The sequence below is a fragment of the Molothrus aeneus genome, chromosome 13 (genome assembly GCF_037042795.1).
Source record: "Molothrus aeneus isolate 106 chromosome 13, BPBGC_Maene_1.0, whole genome shotgun sequence".
NCBI classification, from domain to species: Eukaryota; Metazoa; Chordata; class Aves; order Passeriformes; family Icteridae; genus Molothrus; species Molothrus aeneus.
In genome coordinates this window covers 14,598,262-14,619,505 of record NC_089658.1, presented here as the reverse complement: position 1 = coordinate 14,619,505, position 21,244 = coordinate 14,598,262, and the positions used below count along the sequence as shown (strand labels likewise).

General features: G+C 47.5%; 1 protein-coding gene across 4 annotated transcripts in view; it reads right to left on the bottom strand.

The window, feature by feature from the left end:
* Positions 1-1,611: 1,611 nt before the first annotated feature.
* CHD2 (chromodomain helicase DNA binding protein 2) overlaps positions 1,612-21,244 on the bottom strand; it is a 100,219-nt gene continuing 80,586 nt past the window's right edge. For all 4 annotated transcript variants that reach the window (XM_066559005.1, XM_066559003.1, XM_066559007.1 and 1 more), the window contains 19 exons: positions 20,998-21,147; positions 20,257-20,405; positions 19,655-19,751; positions 18,832-18,924; positions 18,183-18,356; positions 17,075-17,250; positions 15,572-15,613; positions 14,472-14,611; positions 13,618-13,756; positions 13,329-13,479; positions 11,922-12,044; positions 11,470-11,598; positions 10,583-10,723; positions 9,314-9,448; positions 8,268-8,446; positions 7,618-7,717; positions 6,936-7,152; positions 5,873-6,122; positions 1,612-5,105 (listed from right to left, as the gene is read on the bottom strand). In XM_066559005.1, coding sequence (XP_066415102.1) covers positions 4,772-5,105; positions 5,873-6,122; positions 6,936-7,152; positions 7,618-7,717; positions 8,268-8,446; positions 9,314-9,448; positions 10,583-10,723; positions 11,470-11,598; positions 11,922-12,044; positions 13,329-13,479; positions 13,618-13,756; positions 14,472-14,611; positions 15,572-15,613; positions 17,075-17,250; positions 18,183-18,356; positions 18,832-18,924; positions 19,655-19,751; positions 20,257-20,405; positions 20,998-21,147 — 2,919 coding nt within the window. In that variant the 3' untranslated portion in view covers positions 1,612-4,771. The remainder of the gene's footprint in view (positions 5,106-5,872; positions 6,123-6,935; positions 7,153-7,617; positions 7,718-8,267; positions 8,447-9,313; positions 9,449-10,582; positions 10,724-11,469; positions 11,599-11,921; positions 12,045-13,328; positions 13,480-13,617; positions 13,757-14,471; positions 14,612-15,571; positions 15,614-17,074; positions 17,251-18,182; positions 18,357-18,831; positions 18,925-19,654; positions 19,752-20,256; positions 20,406-20,997; positions 21,148-21,244) is intronic.

The following is a 21,244-nucleotide window of genomic DNA, read 5'->3' as shown; positions in this document are numbered from 1 at the left end:
AAATCCACTGCCTCTGCCACCCCTTGCATGGGAGAAATGACTAAATCTGAATATTCATCTACAAAGTGCCCAGAGTGGAGGGGCCAGGGGTCTCCCTCACTGTCTGTTCTGCCAGGAGGTCACCAGGAGGTCACTGGCCCTGCTGTCCAGCCTGGGACAGTGAGCTGGCAGCCCCTGCAGGTTCCAGTGGCACAAAGTGCTGATGTGAGGGAATGGTGACCCCTGATGCACACGGATGCCCTGTCCCCATTAACCACACAAGGCAGTAAATCATCCCCAGGAGGTAAGTGGGGATGTGCAGGGACATTGGTGGTGGCAGTGGTGGCCTTGTGGCACCTGGGAGAGGTTCAGATTGCTCTCCAGACCATGTTCAGGGCTGCTGAGGGGGCAGCCCCTGAGGGATCCAGGGTCCCATCCCATCCTCTGTGAAGGGCAGCAGCTCAAGTGCCACCACCTGGGGCCTGGGGTGGGTTTCCAGCCCCACTTTGGCTGTGCCTGCCCATCCCCTGGCCTTTGGCCACTGTCTTGGGCTCTGAGTGCTTGGGGTGAGGCAGGACCAGCTGTGCAGGAGCAGCCACAACTGCAGAGTGATGTTGCTCACCAGAAATGAGCTTTTTGCTAGGAACCGGCTCCCTCTAGAGGGTCTGCCCCTCTGTAAAGCACAGCCCTGTCCCCTCACTGGGGTGGGTGCAAGGCAGGGCTGGGGGAGACACCTGGCATCAGGGTGCTCACATCCTTACCTGCCTGCTTAAATCAAAATAAAAACATTTAAACTTTTAAAAAGTTTAAATGTTTAAAAGTTTAAAAGCCTCAGGTAGATTCCCCCAGGCACGTAACAGGCAGCCCAGCTCCCTGAGCCCCTGTGCCTCCCTGCAGCTGAGCCCCATGGCCAACAGCCAGTCACTCTTTCCATTAGGAAATCCATTTTTCAGGAGCATATAACTCAGCTGTGAAATTTCACTCTTGGCTGAAACTTGGCTCAGCAGCAGAGAGACTGGGAAGGGCTGGACCCAGTGGCCACAGGTGTGAAAAGTGCTTTTCACAATGAGCTTTTATAACTTGGGAGAAATGGCTCCAGTCCCTGCTCTGTGTGGGCCTCAGTGTGAGCAGTGGAGGGTAAAGACCAAACCAAAGCAGCCACTGGATGCCATCACATCCCACCTGGGGAGAGGCACATCCTGCCCAGGAGGGGCTGGGAACAGACAGGGGAACTCACTGATGGCAGCAGGAGCAACACTTCTCCCAGAGAAAGGGGAATTCTCCCCAGAAAATGTAAAAAAGAAAATTTACACATCCTCAGAGATCCATAAAACGTGGAGGTGGGATAAACACATAATCATCAGTATCATCCCAGTGAAATCCTGGTGGGTCTGGGTTAGAGAATGTACAGCTCCTTCTGATCAGGTGGAAATTCCCATCTGAAGAAGCTTCCAAGTCTCTATCACCACAGACTGTGAAACTATGGAAAAACAGCCAAGCAGAACATGCTTATTCCTGCACAGTGAAAATATCCATGGTGACTTGGCTGTGGCTGGCAGGAAAGGGCCCTGTGATCCTAAACCAGCCCCCAGACCTGCCAAAGGACCCCCCAGAGACATCACACTGGGGCCCTTCTGAAAATCTCAGTAACACTTTTTAATATACAAGAATCAAAAGTACAGCAGTTTTACAATGTAGGAAAATTTCATACATACTATATAAACAACATATTTACATCAGAAATCACTAGGACAGTGGCATTTCTTTCACAAATATAAATTAATATTAATTACTGTTTTTAGTCAACAGGTTTAAAAGTCCGTATTTTTACAGTAAGAGTCCTTCTCTCCCCAGAGGGGAGGCAGAGGTGGGGAAGAAATGGGTGAAAGCAGAAAAATATTTTTGTGTGGATCACAAACCATTCACACAAGGACTTCAGCACTCGGTTCCGTGTCCATTTTGGCTGGGACCACGTCGCCTGTCCCCACAGCAAGTTTTGGTCTGCAGGATTTCCACCATGTGAACTCATAACTTTACACCATTTCCAAAGAGGTCAGGTTGAAAAACTCTTTTTTTTTTTTTTTTTTTTAATTGAACCCCAGCAAGTTACTGCTATTTTCTGCAAAGAGGCCGGAGGGAATCCCACAGGTGGTTAGGAAGGAAGAGCTGTACCAATGCTGTCACAAACACCACAGAGAAGTTTATGGCTGTGGATGTGTCCCCTCTGATCCCACTCCTGTCCCCGTGACTGTGTTTGGTTATGGTCCCTATGCTGAGGGGACATTAAATGCATAAGTGTGTGTGTGTGTGTGCTCAGGGAAGACTTTCTCCCAAATCTCCTTCTCCAGCTTCACTAAAGCCAAAGCCAGCAAACATTCACCCATCATGAGTGGACATGATGTGACTTCAACATCAGGCTAAAGTGACAGTGGGGACAGCTCTCCAGTGGATATGGGTAAAGCTTTTGCTGTTGCACAAGAAGGAAATCCCAACCAACCTCATGCCTGGGATGAGCAGAAACCCCCGTATCTCGACACAGAAAATGCCTCTTGCTGGGACTCTCCTGCACCAGCCCTCACATTGGTTGCCAGTATTGCCTTTGCTACACGAGTATGGCACAGACTTCCCACCGTGACAGCACCGTGACAAGAACAGCAATTCTTTTTGCCCCTCTGAGGCTGCCTCCATTTTCACATTAAAAGCTAATACCTCTGAAAAGAAAGGACCTCTTTGTTGAATACCACAGCCTGCAATCACAGCTTAGTGGGAAACACCACGGAAAGGTGCTCTCTCCACACCTCCCACCCCTCCGAGGGGACTGTGGAAGACTCGCCTTCACCTCACCCTGCACAGGTAAACACAAGTGTAACACTTTATCAGGGCAGCAAGTGCCCCTAAGGAAACAAAACTGCCCTGAATTCGGTGGAAATCTTGCAACATAAAAACAAAAGGGGAACAAAACACTTCCAGTGTGTCCCCTTGGAGCAGCGGGATGGGGAGGAGTGATGGCAGCAGATTTCCAGGGACACACACTGCATGGAGGAGTTTTAGTGTCATTTTGCATGCACCTTCCAAGGCACTGCCTGGAGTCAGGAAGCCAGCCCTGAACACCCATCTGCCCTCAGTCCTTTGGGGAAGGGACATCACAGCTTATTAGAGTCAAATACTGGCATCTTAATAGGAGGCCCAGCTTCTGTGCCCTGCCAAACAGGAGTCTGGAACAGCCTGGTCTTTAATACTGAGCTCTGGGTGGTGATGCAGCCCCAGACACCATGCTCAAGGAAGCCTTTGTGGTCTCCAGGGAACTCCAACCTGAAAAATAATCACCCAAGGTGCTTCTGGCCAGCAGGATGTGCACAACCAACCCCTCAACACACCAGTGTCCATGCTGGATGCTGGTTTGCATCAAATACTGTGGTTTGAATACTTGGAGTGTTTGCCCTGAAGTTCACTGAGCTGGGCTGCATATTCCTCTTTTTCCTCTGCCATGCTAGGCTCTAAGACATTTGCTCCAAGGATCTTTACAGATCAGTCCTGAATTCCTCATTCTGTCCCTGCTCACTGAGGTGCTAAGTCCTCAGGTTCATTTCCAATTTAGACAAACAAAAGGTCTGTAATTGCAGGTACTTTTAGCAATTCAGAGTCACTGCTGACTGCTGGAAAGGTGGCAGGAAGGTGACCATGCCCTGAACAGTGATCACTCCACTATATTCCTATTTCACTTTGCTCTACCATCCCTTACCTTTCACTTACAGTAAAGGTTTGTGATCACTGCTTTGTGAAGCACAGAGAGAAATGATTTTCCCAAAGACCAGAGACTTTAGTGGCAGGAAGATTAGGAGTTCCAGTATCCCCAGAGCCATCTTTTGATCTTGCACCTCCCAGCCAGCATCTGTTAGTTCCTGGACCACTCAAGCTGCCCATGACAGAAGAGAAGAGTTTTCTTATGAACTCCTGAGCCCCGTCCACTGGGAAATACTGTTCTCACCTCAATTTCTTTCCTGATGGTTAGAAGTGAACTAAGCCTTTTGTTGGCCTTTTTTTCCCAGCTCCCACTTACTCCCAGAGTCAAGATTTGCCAGTTCCAGCTCTGGAGATGGGAGGAAGATCCCCCCACCTCTTCTGTTGCAGGGGACACAACAGCAATCAAAGCAGAGCCAGTTTCTTGAAATGGATAAAGACATGAAAATGGTAACACGGCCAGGAAAGTGATGAATTGTCACCAGCATGGCTCCAGCTCCTTTGGAGTCATTCTGCAGGGACATCAAGTCCCTCTCTCAACCAAGTTTGGCTGCTGAGGGACTTTCCTGTCCCTCCTTGAACATATCCTCCCATTGCCCCATGCTGGTGACACACAAATCCCAGCCCAACCAGTTTATCCCGACCCTAAAGCAGCATCTGTCACATAACATCAAGTCAGAGCAGGCACACAGCCTTCTTCACCATCCTAAGCAGCATCAATCTGCCTTCTCCTTCTGAGGAAACACTGGCTGGGGAAAAACTCCCTTGGGTCCATTGGACTGAGGAAAACAAAAAACAAAACAACAAACAAGGCAGCAAGGCTGGTTCCATGACAGAACAGTTCAATGGTAAAAAAAGAGAAAGGAAATGGGAATCTAAACCAGAATCAAGAACTAGGGAAAATCTTCCTTCACCCACTCCCCCAAATTCCTCCTTGACCCAGCCAGATGATAGCAGCATGTTCAGAGTTTCTGGTTGCTGGCTTGGAGAAAGCAGCCACCGTCGCACCCATCTCAGTATCTCGGGCGTGCCCTTCGCCCTCTCCGCCGCTTTACGCTTTCCGAATGTTCCAGTTATAATCTGGATTGTTTTTCTGTTCCAATGACCTATCCAGAGGTGACCTGTGATCGAGAGGTGATTTGGAATCGTGGGGGGATTTCTGAGAGGGGGGCGAGCGAGGGTCCGACACCGGAGGGTGAGATGGAGGGAGGGGCTGTTTGTAATCGCCCAGTTTGTCTGTGTGGAAGGACCGGTAGTGGTCCGAGGGTCCTTGGCCGTGGTAGCCCATGGGAGGCCTGTGGTCAGACATCCGCCTGAAATCCTGCTGGTGGTAGTTCTGAGGCCTGAAGTCCTCGGACCGCCGGCGTTTGGAATCGTGGTGGTGCCTGTGCAGAGAAAAATGGACAGAGATCAGCACCCCAAGCCCATTGAGGTGAGGGCAATGTCTTAGGCTGGAAATGGGTGTGTGCATTCTATTCCTATCTGTGGAGCAGTTCCCTTCTTAGTTACCTTCTTAGTTTTTCTTTATCTCTTCCACAACCAATCCTCCCTCTGGGAAATACCTTCTGTTAATGGCCAATGAGTGTCACTGTATGACTGATAAAATTACATCATCCCATTGGGAGAAGCTCTGGCCAGGGGGAGGAGCCATGCATTCCTACCTGGATATAATCAGAGATTTGGAACACCACAGGCAGCCTTTTTCCCTCTGGATTCCCAGAGGGAGCAGCCATTTCCCACTGGATTCCCAGAGGAAGACCAGGCTCATCTATACTACCACTGGAGGTACTACTACCCTCCTTCAGAGGAAGACTACACCCTTCTACAGGATCACTGCTCCAACAGAACCACACCTGGCACTCCAGAAGGGCTGTAGCCACCATTTCACAGGACTGCTGCCAACACCCTGACCCAGAGGGTGTCGGGTCATATTCTGACCCTGTCAGTGTTGTTTTGTATTACTACATTGTTTATTTTACTTTTTTCATTTTCTCCCCTAACAAAAAACTGTTATTCCTGCTCCCGTATCTTTGCCTTAATCTCAAAATTACACCAGTTCGGAGGGAGGGTGTTTACATTTTCCATTTCAGGGGAGGCTCTGCCTTCCTTAGCAGACCCCTGCGCGTCCAGACCCAGTCAGGCCGTCGCTCACCTGTCGTAGTAGTCGCGGTGGCCGCGGTGGTCGCGGTCGCTGTTGTACTGCTCGTAGGGCCTCTTGCGGGACAGGTTGTTTGGTCGGTAGTTGCCGGAGCTGCGGTGGGGGTCCCCGCGCGACCGCCGCTCCCCGTAGTGGTGGTCCTTGTACCAGTGCGGCTCGTACTGGTGGTGCCGCTCCCCGCCCCACATCTGGTTGCTGTTGCCGCCGTAGTTGAACTTTCGATCCCTCTGCCAGTCTCCTCGGTCTGCCGCGAGCAAAGAGCACCTCTGAATCTCTGTCATGATTTGGTTTTACTGCCCTGAATTCTCCAAGAAATAATAGCTATTGACACTCCTTTAACTTTCTCCTCCCTAAACAATGTGGGTCCATTTTATTCTTTGAATTTCTTTATCGCTATTTCTTTATCATCCTCACAAATCTCACTCACATTCTTTTCCTCACCACATCACCACGTTTTCTAGCCCAGCAGTAAGTACAGTGGCAGTGCGTGTTCTCTCCCATCCCCTTTAAACCTGAGCAGTGTTTTGCGGAGATAAAAAAAACTCCACAACTTTTGTGAAAGTTGTAAAGCCGGTACGTTTATTACAGTGCTGGGCACATGTGGGAATCATTCCCCTAAAATGACATGTGTACCTCTGGGAACTTCAGGTCTCTTTTTATACCCCTCTCAAATACATATGCATACAATTTCACAATAGGTTCATACATATTCATTTTTACGAATTTTTTGTGACATTTGCCGCTAGCTCTTCTTTATCAGAAAGAATTCCTAGATCAGGTTGAGCTGCTCTCACAGCAGTCTCTGTCTCTCTCTATCACCTTCTGTCTCCCCCCACCCTTATCTCTGTCCTTCACTGAAGCAGTTTCTCTGAGCCCAGGCTTTTGCAGTCAGACTACACAGCAAGCTACATACTTAAAGATGTACATTCTACCTAAATCAAAATGGATTTCTACCCTGGAAGATTTCCACTCTGCCTCAGCAGCCACACCCAGAAGGATGTGTGTCCAGGAGCATTAGGTCAGAAGGGAAGGTTTCTCCAGGCCTCCCAGTGCTCACCTGTGTTGCTGAAATGTCTCTTGTTTGGGTGGCCATAGTTGTCCCGGGGGTGGCCGTGCATCTGCTGCTGGGTGTGGGAAGGGGGCATGTGGATCTTCTGGGAGTGAGGATTGTGAGGCACGTGGGACTGGGACATCACAGAATCACGGCTGGAGCCGGAAGGCTCTGGGCGGAACGGCTTCTTCATGCTGGACATGTCCTCCTTCTTCTTCTGCTCCTGCAAGGTGGAACAGAGGGATACAGCTCAGCTGCTCTCTCACCAGAAGAGCAGGACTGTGAGCAATGGCCTTGTCTGCCAGGCTCTGGATTCTCCTGCCTCTTTGAGTTGAGCCAACTCTGTGCTCAAGAACGGCACAAACGTGGTGGAGGACAGGCACAGTTTGGCAGCTCTGCTTCTACACCTGATCTCTGCAGGGCAGCACGCCCAGGCTTTTCACTCCACAGGGCAACTGAACATCACATGCCACACCAAACAATGCTTTTGCTTGGTCAGGACACCAGGACAAAGTGACCAGAAATGCCACATGAAAAAGAAGGCAAATGCAATCAGACTGTTTAGATGTTGAGCAAATCACAGTGCCAACAACAAAGAACACCCACAGTAAGAGGCAGAAAGAATTGGTACTTCCAGTGCAGCAACTTTTAAGGACAGAAATCAAAGGGAAAGCACTTCAGGTCTCACCTCCTCTTCCTGTGATCTTTTCTTATGAGCCATCTTGTAGAGTTTGTGTAGTTTTCTGGCATCAAATTCTGTGAATTTTGACACAAATATCCATAGGTTCCTAGAAGGACATGAACGTTTTCTGTTAAGTGCTACAAGCAGCAGTTTAACTGCCAATGACTTCCAAACCAACATCAAATTCCTTCTACCCTTTCTGGAAAACAGTCTCAGCTCAGAACAGGATGATCAGGAGGGCTGGAACCACATTCTTCAAAGTAAAATAAAGAGGTTTGGAGTGGTTTGTGTGATTTAGCTTTGAAATAAATTTTAATGAAACCAGGACAACTTGAAGAGAAAACATTTGCCTGGGACTGGTGATGGAAGACCATCCCTGGAAGTGTTCAAGGTTCAGGCTGAATGGAGCTCTGAGCAACCTGGTCTAGTGACCTGTGTCCCCGCCCATGGCAGGGGGTTTGAACTGGGTGATTTTTAAGGTCCCTCCCAACACAATCCATTCCATGATTCTGTGATTCTGAGTGGACCAGAAAACACAAGATTTCGCAGGTTAAGTAAGAGGCCAATGGCACATCCATCCACAAAAAAAACAGAAGCCTCTGACTACCATTTCAAAATATCCTAGACCAGCTAAGGAAAACAAAATGATCCCTCACCTTCTCCACAGCTTGATGTGGTCCTGGTCAGTGTAGGCTTTAAGGCACTCAGAGATGCGATCACCGATTTTCAGGAGGCAGTTGCGTGTGTGCTCCAGCTGTTCTTGGACTGTCAGTCCCTTATCAGGCTTATCAAGTTGCTTCAGTGCTTTTTTGACTGGTCTCATCCTTTCCTTGCACTTGAAAGAACAACAGAGAGGAGAAAGTGATTAATTTGGTGGAGGGCTCTACATCATTGCCCCGTTAATCGAAAAGAAGCTCGTTTAGCTTTGTCTGGCCATTAGGCAAGGAGAAATCAGCTATAAAATAGCAAATTGTTAGACAAGCTGCAGACAATCATCAGTAAAAGACAAGATTTTCCCCACCTCCACTGCCCCTGCCTTTTAGGAGGGAACAATTTGCTTTGCAAGCAGTAACCACACATGGTCTGCGCCTGCACAGATCCCATGGCAGGCAGGGAAGTGTATCCAAGCCTCCACACACTGAACCAGCCACTCCAGCTGAAAGACTGCTGAATTCAATCCTGTCCAATCCCATCTTTGGTCACTTTAATGCTTGCTTTTACCAAAACTAGCAGACACGAAACGAAAGCACCGTGTTTTTCGGCCTGGGCACATCAACACCACGCAGAGATAAGGAATCAGACAGGGTTTTTGACTGCTTGCCTGGATCTTTTGTGCATCACAGAAGCAAAGTTAAAGACAAAAAACCCCACAGGACCTGCAGCAAATACAGAATTCTCTCAAATTGCATTGAGAGAACTGCTTTTAAGAAGTGATATTTCAGCCAAGGAGAATCTGCCATGACAACTTTGACTAAAAGGCAATTTTTACAATGAGCCTTGTGGGCATGTTTGCTGGGAGAGCATTTACACAGCTCTGCACCTCCAACAAGGTCACCCTCAAAACTCCCCTGCATTTCCTTGCCTGAAAGAGCTTCAGTGGCTCCTTGGCTTCTACAAGAGAGGGAATGTAAGGCTACAGGGTGTTCTGTAACTTCGCTGGGCTCTCAGCACTGCCCTCCCATTTCCCAAGGAAAATACTCACTATGCTGAATGTTTCTTGGTCCAGATCATCATCCTCATCTTCTCCAATGGGGATTGGCTCACTCCCTGCAGTGATGTGGACAGGACCCTGTGATCTCTTCCCTTTACTTCCAGATTTGGCCTCGCCACCTTTAGGCTTTACAAGGACAAATTACACACATCACACGATGAGCCAGGATGGAGGATCCCCAGTGACCCAGCTAACAACCTCCACACTGTTGTTACTGGCACTTGCTAAACCTGGGCACTGTTCCTACAACTTTCCTCCCAAAATCTCCAACTGTTGAGCTGCAATGGCTCTGTTTAGCTTTATGTCATCCATGAGGGAGCAGGGAGAAGTCAGAGCCAAGAGTTTGGACATGAATACGATATTCACACTCATGGGGAGAAACCAATGTTGAAGACTTGGAAGAGAGGTTAAAATAAAGAGTATCTCTCCCCTGCAAAGGACAGAGCTCAGGGTAGTCTCATATCTACAAGCATCTGCAATTTTATGTGATATCACTAGTTCTCAAATCATGGCCTGATCATGTACATTTTTAACTATATTACTTACTTGCAGTCAAAGCCACACCAAAAATCTCTGGAAAGCAAACTTTCCCCTACATAGGCAACAAAACTTCTTGGTTTGCACTTATGACCTCAGTGTCAAAACACACTGGGCATGTAGTACATACCTGTTCCTTGGACAGGTACTTCAGGTCATTATTATGGAAGCTTTTATCCCCCTTCCAATTTGCACCAAGCCTCAGGGCAGTTGTACCCAAAATTCAAGAGACATTTGAGTCTCCAGCATACCAGTGATGTTGAAATACTCATTCTGTTGATTCCTGAACAGTGACAATGACAACTTACAGTCTTGATGGTGTGGACACTTGGGTCATTTGGGTGAGTTTAAATTAAAGGGGAATACAGACAAGGACCTGCCAACCCTGTGATAAATCACAGCTGGACAGAACTTTGATCTGAGTGCTCCAGGCTCTTTCCTTAGCATCAGCTCTGTGGCCATACCCATGTCACAGGGACAGCTGTACTTTAAAGGCAGCCTGACAAAAATCTCTTCTGTTTTGGTCACATTCCATGAAGCTTTAGGACGTATTGCCTTTTCTACTTTTTATGGCCATTCAGAAGGGCTGAAAAAGGGATACCCCCTCACCCCATGGTGCTACACTGATGTCTCTTCACACAGGGCCTTTAATTAATCCAAAGTCTCACAGTTTGTCCTGCTCATGGTCTTCCCTATCATGCTGCTCCTGTAAGTACCACATACCTTCTCTTTCTTGTCTTTTGTCTTCTTTTTCTCTTTATCGCTTTCCTTTTCTTTCTTAGACGATGTCTGTTTTTCCTTGTTCTCTTTGTTCTCTTTCTTCTTCTGTTTCTTTTTCACTGGGCTCTTGTCCAAGCCATCCTCCTAGAATATCAGTCATAGCACAAAGTTGGAGTCCCTCACCTCATGTACATTTTCTTCCATAAAACATCCTTAAAACACAGGCAACTTTTGAGGTCCACCCAGATTTACCCTCACACCTCTTTAAGCAGACATCGGGCCCTGCTCAAGCAGCTGCCATCCCCCCAAAGGTGACAAAAGGGTATGAAAACCAGAGCAGCCCCACTCTGTGACAAGCTGGCAAGCTGCAGAGCAGCCCTGCTCTCCTGTGCCAGCTGCACTCCAGAACGATCAGCCCCTGAGGTAGATACTGATCGGCACACGAACAAAAAGCCTCAGACTGCAAGCCAAACCACTCAAAGTCTGAACATTTTCTAAGCAACAGCATGACCTTGGTAAACTCCAGCTTCACCACGGGCTGACGTGCCCAAAAGGAGAGGGAAACAATTCTTCTTTCTCTCCTTTATAAGGGCAACAGGCTTTGTCCTGAGACAACCTTTCCCCTGAGTCAATGTGTGGATGTTTGTGGCCATTCTGGGATGCCCCAAATCCCTTAAAGCACTGAGCTAAAAGAATAGGTGGGATAGGTCCTTCTTTCACACCAATAGCTGTATGGGTGGTTTTGTGAGTTTGCCAATCCTGTGGGAACTCAATCTTAGTGCCTCTGACTCTGGGGGCTTTGCTGGGAATATTTCCCAAGGTGAGGTGGGGCAGTAACAGCAGAGCCCAAGGAAACCTGGAAAAGCCCCTTCTCACCAAGGCTGACCCACCTTGACTTCACCCTCTTCTGACTGGTTGTCGGAGTGCCGAGGAGAGGAGAGTTCATTCCCATGCTCATCTTTGACTTTGGGAGCCTTGTTCTCTTTCTTCACTCGTGGTTTCCTCTTCTTTAGCTTGCCCTGGTAAAAACAGAACAAGTCAGGGAAAGCAAATAGCTACAGCTACTTCCTGAGGACCATTCCCATCTCCTGAACATTGTGCAAACAGCTGCAGGTCCTGCAGGCTGGCAGGAATCCTGATGAGCCCAAATCCTTCAGTAAGAGCAGTAATAACCTGCCCCTTATTAATTATCATTTAAATGAGAATTATCACAATGTAATCAGATAATAAGTCCATATTCCTTCATAGAAATGATATCTGCTGACCTGGGAACATAGGGTGTCTCCTGCCATCAGCCAACCACTCCCCCTGAAACCCTCACAATCAAGCAGCCACATCTCACCTCTTCCCCATCTTTCATGTTTTCTTTCTTGTCCAGATCTTTTTTCAGCAGTTTCAGTAGATAATCAACTCGGGTCTGGAGCTGTTTTCCCTGAGGTTTCTTATCTGTCTCAACTGGTAGGATCTTTGATAAAGCAGAAAAAGAAAAAAAAAAATATATATATACCTGTAGGCACAAAGCTTGACAAAAGATTTACACATTAGCAGCAGCCCTTCCAGGCCCAGCAAAGGGCAGAAGATGCTGCACCTTCTGGGGGAACAAGAAGGCTCAAGCCTTCCTTTCCCCTGTCCCTGTTTGGCCAAAGGCAAAGCTCCTAGCAAGCAAGCATCCCTCCCCTTGGAATCCTGCACAAGTTAAAGGATACCAAGGCTTGCTCAGCCTTGCAAGCTTGCTAAGTTCTCTTGAAGGAAAAAAACCCTTTACAAGCTATATTTGGGACTTTGAGTTGCAAAACTGAGTCCACTCGCCTTGACACCTCAGATTTGTTTGTGGCAGCTTGGTCACAGCAGCCCAGTCACTCTGGTAACCTGAGACATTGCTACAGCAGGGGCACAGATGCACAATTTTTAGTGGAAAACAAGGCTGAAAGGTGACACTTTGTGGAGGAAATAGCTCAGCTTGCCAGCTAGGTTTACTTCATACTTCACTGGAAAATGGGTGGCGTGTTTCAGGCAGCTGTTTCCATTGCAAAATGCCTTCCGGAGCTCCACACATGGAGAGCTCTCAGGCAGAGCCTGATCTTTGCTAAAAGCACCAGCAGGGATGTCAGGGGAATGCTGCAGGCTGGCAGCAAAGCTGATGTGGAGACTCCCAGTGCTCCTCAGCGCTGTGCTGCAGTTTCCACACTCTTTCCACCACACTGACACAACGGATGGTGGATTATTTTTAACCCAGATCATTTCAACATGGTGCCTGTAAACTGTTCTTGTGGGGATGACTGAGGAACAGAGGAACTAGATGGAGGCTTTCCAGCTGGCTGTGCTGCCATTCCCAGTCGTGTAACCATACCCTCGAAGCTAACATGGACCAGCCTTCACATAAGCAGTGTCAAATCTGTGAAAAATTATTTCCACTCAGAAATTCACACTCAGCTTCTTGTGAGATGCTCAAGGAAACATCAAGTCACACAGCCTCTTCCACCCTGTGCATGGAACCACACATGTCAGCACCGCCACTTTCTGCCTGCATCAGTTCAGTGTGGTTCACCTGGTACTGCCCACCAAACGACACAACTCTGCTTTCCATCCAGCATGCAACATTCCATGAAGGCCACTGTTCTCCTCATTATCATTGATCATGGTTTTTGGAGTAGTTACAAACACAAACATCTGTTTCTGGAATACACGAGGCGTGTTTGCTACGAGCACTGCAATGGACCCAATGGAAGCAGCAAGCAAAGCCACCTACCTTATCAGACAACTTCAGCTCCGGGTCTGTTTTAATCAGCTCCCAGTTTCCATACCCATGCTCGTAAATTCCCACTAACAAGCGAGAATCCTCCTCCACTCCCCAGTCTACATCAAAATGAGCAGCTTTGACACGGCACGTCAGGCGGTACCTAAAGACATTTCAAACACGAGCTGCTTTTAATGCTGTGGAGGACAAAGCAAATCCACACATCCAGGCTATTCTCTTCCCACTACAAAATCCAAATTCCCTGAGCCTCTTTCTGCATTGCCTACTTAGCCAAACTCACTTCTTCCTTTCCTCTGGGTCCGAGGGAATGGACTTGTGCAGCATTTCAAACTCCTCTTCGTGCTGGATGATGGATTTCACATTGACTTGGACACCAGAAATCTTGATGGTAGGACCTCGTCTCTTTCCAGGTCCTTTCCCTGCTCAGCAATAAAACACAGCATTAATTAAGGGAAGGCTTACAGAAGGAAGTGTCTCTGTAAAATGGCTTCACAGACAGCGATCAAGACCTTGCCTGCAACCTCTTATTTAAATATAAGGCCCAAAATATAAGTTTTCTTCCACTAACTCGCTTAGATCTGCAATTTAAACACCTCCCAGTACCATTTTCTTAAAAATACTTCTAAGTACACTGTAGCTGTTGATTCTGCAGTCTTGGTCAGCTGCAACAGGCAGAGACCCAGCAGGAAATCTATCCCTGACTCTGTATGTCCAAACAAACAGCAAAGAGCAGCCAGACAGAGAGTGGGTGGTGATTCCAGCTCTGGGAATTGCTGTGGACCCAGCTTTACTGTGGAGTACACAGCACCAGTTTGATTTCCAGTTAAAATAAGATCTGCTTTGCTTTGTGGCCCAGCATTCAATGAACTGGTCACTGCAGCCTCTCCTCACAAAAACTCATGTCCAGCAGAAGCTGACAGACCCAAGAGGCACTTCCAGGCTGAACAGAAAGCTCAGGGGCTCCTCTCTGAGGGTGAGAGCTGCCTAGCAGAGATGGGGTGGTTTAAGTGTGTTCTTGTTCATTGCTTCACAATGTGGCCTCCCTGTCCAGCACTGGAATGGTTTCCTCACAAGCTCCATGGAACACTCCCAAAACCACCCTAACAGCAGCACCCTAACAACCCCCTTGCCTACCTTCTGCTGGATTTTCCTTCAGCTGCTCCTCATATTCCTGCATTGCTGACACACAGCTGTTGTGGATGAGCTCCCCTAAACGCTTCAGGTCAGCCACAGACTTGTCCACCAGCTCAGCATCCCGGGCAATGCACTCCAGCCTGGGGAACAGGGACAGTTTTGTGTGTGATACAGCAGCTCTTCTCTCAATCATTTCCTATTCCATTGTTTCACAGCTCAGTGCTGTACACATGTGAATGCATAAAACATGCACAAGTTGAGTTCGTGCAGGAAACAACCCAGGTGTTGTCTTTTTTTTTTTTTGTCTAACAGCTGCAGTGCAGATGGAGAAAAACTGATCCAATCCTCTGGATTTTTTAGTACCAAAGCAAAGGTGAGAACTGTCTCTCCTGGGGACAACAGGGACCCTCTGTGACTGTCCAGTACTCCCTCAGGCTTTTCCAGGTCCACATTAACTCCATTTGATGGTCCAAAGCTGCCATCTGCTGTCCCTTTTGCCTGCCTGAAGTCAGTAACATCAAGACTCACATGCAAGCCTTGCATTTCATACCAGGAGAGCAGAACCCAGCTAAAAAGGCACTGAAGTTCTCCTATAATACATTCAGGGAACTCTGCCTCAGCCCTGAGACCTTTCCAGAGCCAGGGCCCTGCAGATCCATGTTTAAGGATGATGCCTCTCTTTGTTTCCCTTCAGGAGGGACAGAGCATGGAAAGATGCTCCAAATCCAGTCCTGAGGCTAACGTGCATAGAGAAGCTTGGCAAGTGTTTTGGGTAGCATTTGTTGTTCTGACAGCTGCTCCCTCTCCTCTCTGGGCAGAGTGGGAATGCCCCAAGGGCAGGACTGTGCCAGCAGGACCCTGCTGTGTCACAGCCTGGCACCACCACTGCTCCAGCTGGTTTTCAGCCAGCATTCATCAGTGCCCATCAACAGAGGCACCAGGGAGTGCGCAGCAGAGCTTGGGGTCTGTGGCAGGACAGCAAGGCTTGTGCTGTCAGTGCAGGTTGTGTCAAACACCCAGAGCAATGTGTGCCTGGAGTGCTCAGGAGTACAATGTGCCTCCATGGCTCCCCTCTGGAGCAGGGCCAGGCTGGGACTCACCTTTCAAGAGGCAATCCAAACTTCTTGTAAGCCTTGATAAACCTAAGGAGGAAAAAAAAAATTAAAAAAACTAAACTAGCTGCCATAAAAAGTAGGTCCAACATCAGAAATATGCTTGAATATATTAATTACAGCCTGTCACGTTATCACCCTTGCATTCCCCACTGATCAGCTCAGCATCCCTCAGCACTGGGAAGCCTCATCCATTGGCCCCCACAAAGAGTTTTGTGACCTTGGCTGAGGAAGAACACAACATTGTCATGAATGTTGAGTGTTTGACAGATGAGGGGTAAAAAAAAAAAAGAGAGTGGTTACTATAGGGCAAAAAACAAAATAGAAGAAAGCATTGGCTCACACCATGTTGGTAATTATTAACTTCATTTTTCCAGGAAGAAAAGAGGCATTAAATCAATGTCATTAGTAATTTTAAAGCTTGGGCTGTAAATGTAGCAACCCATCACAGAAGATCATCACAGAAGAGCCAAATGTGGTTCAATCCATCATAGAGGTTTGCAGATGAGGTTTGCTATTTATTTTCATGTCTTATTTTTATTGTGAAAATCCCTGCTGTGGCTAACACATCTTTAGAGCAAGAGTTGCTGCAATCAAACATTGCCTTGAGCTGGGAGTAGACACAATGGCAACAACTACAGGTTATTTTTAAAATTAATTAATTTTCTGCCTTCTTATTTTCATTTTGTATTCTTTCAGCCCCTTTCTGCTACATCACAATAACCTAAATGGCTGTTATATTGCATATTATAACATGTCCTCCTGCTCCATGGTTTCAAGATGGTTATGGGGCAGCTATCAGAGCCCAAAAACTCTGTTATCTCCTGCTTTAAAATACACCAGCTCAGAGATAGAGAGTTAAGGAAAACTCATAACTCCCTCTCTTCCATCTTTGGCTGAACATCTGGGTAGAGCTGTAAGACAAAGATCTCTGGGAAAGACTCAAGAATTAGAAGATAGGAGAAGAAAACAATGCTCTGAAATGCAGTCTCCAGCTGACATCAGAGACTGACACATTCAGATTAACAGGACCAGTGCTTCTCATGAGGTCATTTTGCCAGAGCCTGCCTTTCACTGAGAGCTTAAATCAGCAGGATGACTGCCAGAAAAATGTCAGGAAGGCCAGAGCCCTTGGCTTCTCCAGCTCTGCAGCTCATGGCACCTAAGACCTCACATGTTATACAGCATTAGCTCCATCCACTTGGCCCACTAAGGGCAGTTACAGAGTGGATTAATTTTAGGAAGGCACCAGCTTCACTGTAGCCTGACTAAAGACAATCCAGTCCATTCTACACTGACCTGAATGTTAAGGTGATCAACTGGGATCAAGCTGAGCTATATAAAGGTGCAGAAGCTGTGCCAGTGAACCAGCTCTGCCTAACCACTGACGTGCTTACAGGTGAACACATCCTGGATTAATCTGGGATTTTCCCCACCTGCATGGGATTTCTATATTTGTCTTCTGAACTGTCCCCTGTGCCCAGCACTGACCTCCTGATTTCAGCATCAGTAAATCCTTCCACAGTGTCTTTTCTGACGCTCCGAGGGCGTCCCCGGCGCTTGGGTCTCTTCTCGTCGTCGGTGTCGTCAGTCTCGCTTTCTGACCCAGACGATCTCTGAAGCCTTCTCTTGGTCTCTGCATCTGATTCACTGTCATTTGTCTGAGCCTGCAGGTACCAGAGAAACAGCAGGACACTTTTAACAACTTCTCATTTAATCAGCTGACAACCTTTTCTGTCCTCAGTGCACTGGCACTATTTAATGGACTGTAAACCACCTGAGCATCCGTTCCTGAAGATGCAGGAGCCCATGTGGCCAGTCCAGAGAGGCTGCACACCCTTGCAGTTCCCAGCTGGCTCAGGCTGTGGTGGTCATCCTCCTTTTACAGCCACCAGTTTCACAATTTGATATACTTTTTTTTTTTTTTTGCATTTTGATCTACTAAGAGATGTGAAAATATTGATTTCCATGGGTTTGTGCCACAGTCCCTCAGACTATTTTGAAAACCAGGACACCTCAGAAATTAATCTGGATTCATCCAACATGAATTATCCTTCTCTGTGTTTTTCACATCAATGTTTTTCCCCAGCTCACGCCATAGAACAGTTCTAACCCCTTAAAGTCCCATGTCCCAGCAGAGCATCCTTGCACAGTCAGCTTTTTTTTTTGGACTGGGGTAGATCCCATTACATAAAGAAGAACTTGGGAAGACACCATCTCTTTTGGTCCTCAGGATCCAGACTTAGGCAAGAGCCACTCAGGAAGCTAGAGAGCCCAAGGAAAAGAGCCAGAAAATGGCAAAATCTGCAGCAAAATCCAATACAATTGGGTACTTTGCTCTGTGGTCACTACAGATTATTTTGATTTTGTCTGCTAAGGTGAGATAAGCTACACCAAGTCCAGTCTGGGCCCTCAGGCTGCATCCCAAACCATTGGTGCAATGCACAGTGCCAACAAGAGATCACTGTGCTACCTCTGTGCTTTATTCCAACCAACTTTGGAGGAGGGAAAGATGCTGAGATGGCAGGGAGGCTTCCCCTGAGCATTCTCTTTGGCAGCTCTCTCCTCCAGCCTCTCATCCCCTCAAGATGGGCTGTACCTTTTTCGTTGAGCTCCGGATTCGAGGCAGCATGTAGATTTCCTCCAATTCTTTCTGCCTTTCTTCCTCCTCCACCTTTTTCCTCTGCTCTTCTGGAATGATATCATCCCAGTCCTTCTGGGACCGCTCATCCAGCTCTGTCTCTTCCTCCTCCATGGTTGCAAAGTTGGCGACCTTTTAAAAGCAAAGGAGAAGTTTTAGCAATTCCCTCTCCTGGCAGGAACACCCCAGAGCTGTCTGCTAAGCCTCAACTCTTTCTCCACAGGAATTCTGCCAACACATCCATAACTACTCTATAATTGATCCCTATGCCACTACATTCCTGGCTCCTTGCCCTTCTTTGGACTAACAGCTTTTGAGGAAGTACGTGCAGTTTAAGGAGTACTGCTGAGTATTTGTAAATTATTGGGTTTGTTTCCAAATTTGGTAAATTCTGCATTTTATTCACAGCCTTCAAAACCACTTTCCTGAAATTAAATTAATACCTACCTCAGGGGGGGGTTGGAACTGGATGATCTCTAAGTTCCCTTCCAACCCAAACCATTCTGTGATTCTGAGATCTCTGCGAGGTGTTCCTGCCTGTTCCTGACCTCAGGGTGTGGGGAGCCATATTCCCACATCCCAGCACAGAGCCTGGGGGTGTCCATACCTTGAACTGTGAGAGCAGCTCATCGGTGGCACTGGTGGACACCTCATTCTCCCGCGTTTCAGCCAGACGCAGAATCTCGTCAATGTCCATCTCCTGCCAGTCAGGGAGAAGGAGGGATAAAGCAGAGGGTGCCAGGCACAGCAGGATGTAAGAGGCTTTGAGAACAGGCTTGTGTGCTGATATGAGCTAAATAAAGTGCAAATATCTGCAGGGTGTCATCCCAGAGGGCAGGGATGAACTGTCTCAAGTGGGACAGTGAAGTACAAATAAGGTGACAACAGAAGGAAAGGACTATCAAGGCTGGAAAATTTGTGGGGAAAATTTCCAGGCAGTGAGATGTATGAACTGTAGACTGTCTCCCTGGGGAGAAGCTCTGCTGCTTGGGCCATTTAGAGAACTGGTCAAAACACTCCATGCTAAACTGTCAAGCAATGCTGCACTCAGGCAGGAGAGAGCGACCTGTTCACTGCACTGTGCTGACTCCTGCCTCGCTCAGAACCACCAAAAAAGGTGCTGAGCAAGTGCTCAGAAGAGGCAGGGAGAGGAGCCTTCAGCAGGCTGTGCTGTCACTAGCTAATGATCCCCAGAAGGCAAGGGACTCCCTGGGTGACCATTACCATTTAATCCCCAACAACAAGGCTCTCCTCATCCCTGATCCCACAATCCCAGACTCTGCTTCCAGCTTCTCCAGACTCCCACATGTCCTATTCACCAACTTGCTCTCGTGCACAAGTCAAGAACAAAGCAGGAGCAACCACACAGAGTCCTTCTTGCAGACCTGGAGAGCACTACAAACTGCTATGTGATTTCAATTTCAAACTACCTGAGGCTCTGACTCTTCCCCTTCCAGTTCCTTGAAAAGATCTTCAGCTCCAAACTTCAAAATAGCTGTCAGCTCCTCTTTGTTGAAAGGATTTGAGCTGCAAGAGGAGAAGAAGGAAAAGATGTTTTGAGCTGTTCAGTCAGAACTGCTACAGCACAAAACCATACCAAAGTTTTTCCCAATTGAAGCAAGGAGTAAGTTTTCTACCCAGCACCATAAAAAGCTTTGTTATTATTCTCTTTCCTGCTCCAGCACAAAGACTGCAATGGGAACCACCTCCATCTGCTGGGGGAAATGAAGAGAATCTGAGGTCACTGCCAAAATGCAGCTGCTCCACAGCCAGGTTCCCTCAAACCAGGATGATCTCTGGGTGAGAGAAAGAAGCAAAAACAAGTCGTGCCCTAAAACTAATTTTAAATTTCTGTTCATCTTTATCCTATGTATCCAAATAAATGGCTGCAGAAGCCAAATCAGTGGAAGCTGCCATGATTCATTAGCCTTCTGCCCTGTACCCTATCAAATAAATACTGGGAAATGCCAGCAGGGGAGGCTGGTTATGCCACGTGTTCCAGACATTTCTGCCTCCTGACACAGCCACGTACTTGGATCTCCCAGAGTTGTTGTCCAGAACAGTCCTGCCAGTGGTGTCCATACGCTGGATAACCAAATGATCCAGCACCATTTTCTTCTTGGCTCTCTCAATGATCTCCTCCTCCACTGTCCCCTTGGTGACCAGGCGGTAAATGTTCACCTGAGAGGCAAAAAGAGACCACAGCTATTTCCTGCACAGGCTCTGCTGATACAGCAATGCATCCCTCAGCTGTTTTCACTGGGCTGCTGACATTGTCTCTTCATGTACAGATGTGCTTTTTCAGAAGAAAAACAAACACATTCTCTCTGTATCCAGTTAAAATAAGGATAATTAACACAGATCCTGTGGTGTGCCAAAGCACAAAGCAAAAATCTTCTGAAACAATCGCTCTAAATTCAAACTAGCACCAAACTAGCTTTTCACATATCTAATAACCCCTGGAAAAGGTGGATGTTCTACTTTTTAAGTTTTTCAGGGCAAGAAAGAACAGAGTCCACTAGGACTAGGCTGAGAAGTGCAATGCCATGGGCTGGGTTCTGGGTATGCCCAAAACCAAGAGAAAGACTTGGCACCTGGCAAATCTGGGCTGCTTTTTGTCTCCTACTTTTTAAATGAGATTCCCTTGGGCAGCACTCTCTGGAGCAAGGACTGGGACAAAAAGCCCATGTTTTCGGAAGCTTTGGTGAGGTGAGAGGATGTTTAGGGGCACACACTGAGGCCACAGTGAAATAACCCAGGCAGCTCTCCTGACCTGCTTCTTTTGTCCAATCCGATGGGCTCGGGCCTGAGCCTGAAGATCATTTTGGGGGTTCCAGTCCGAGTCAAAGATAACAACAGTATCAGCAGAGGCCAAATTAATTCCCAACCCTCCAGCTCTTGTTGACAACAAGAAACAGAAGTCCTGGGAAGGAAAAAATAAAAACATCCGTGAGTTAACCAGCTTGTAACTGTGGGCATAAAATAGCAGTGGTGACTCAAAAGCTGTAAAAGGGAAGGCT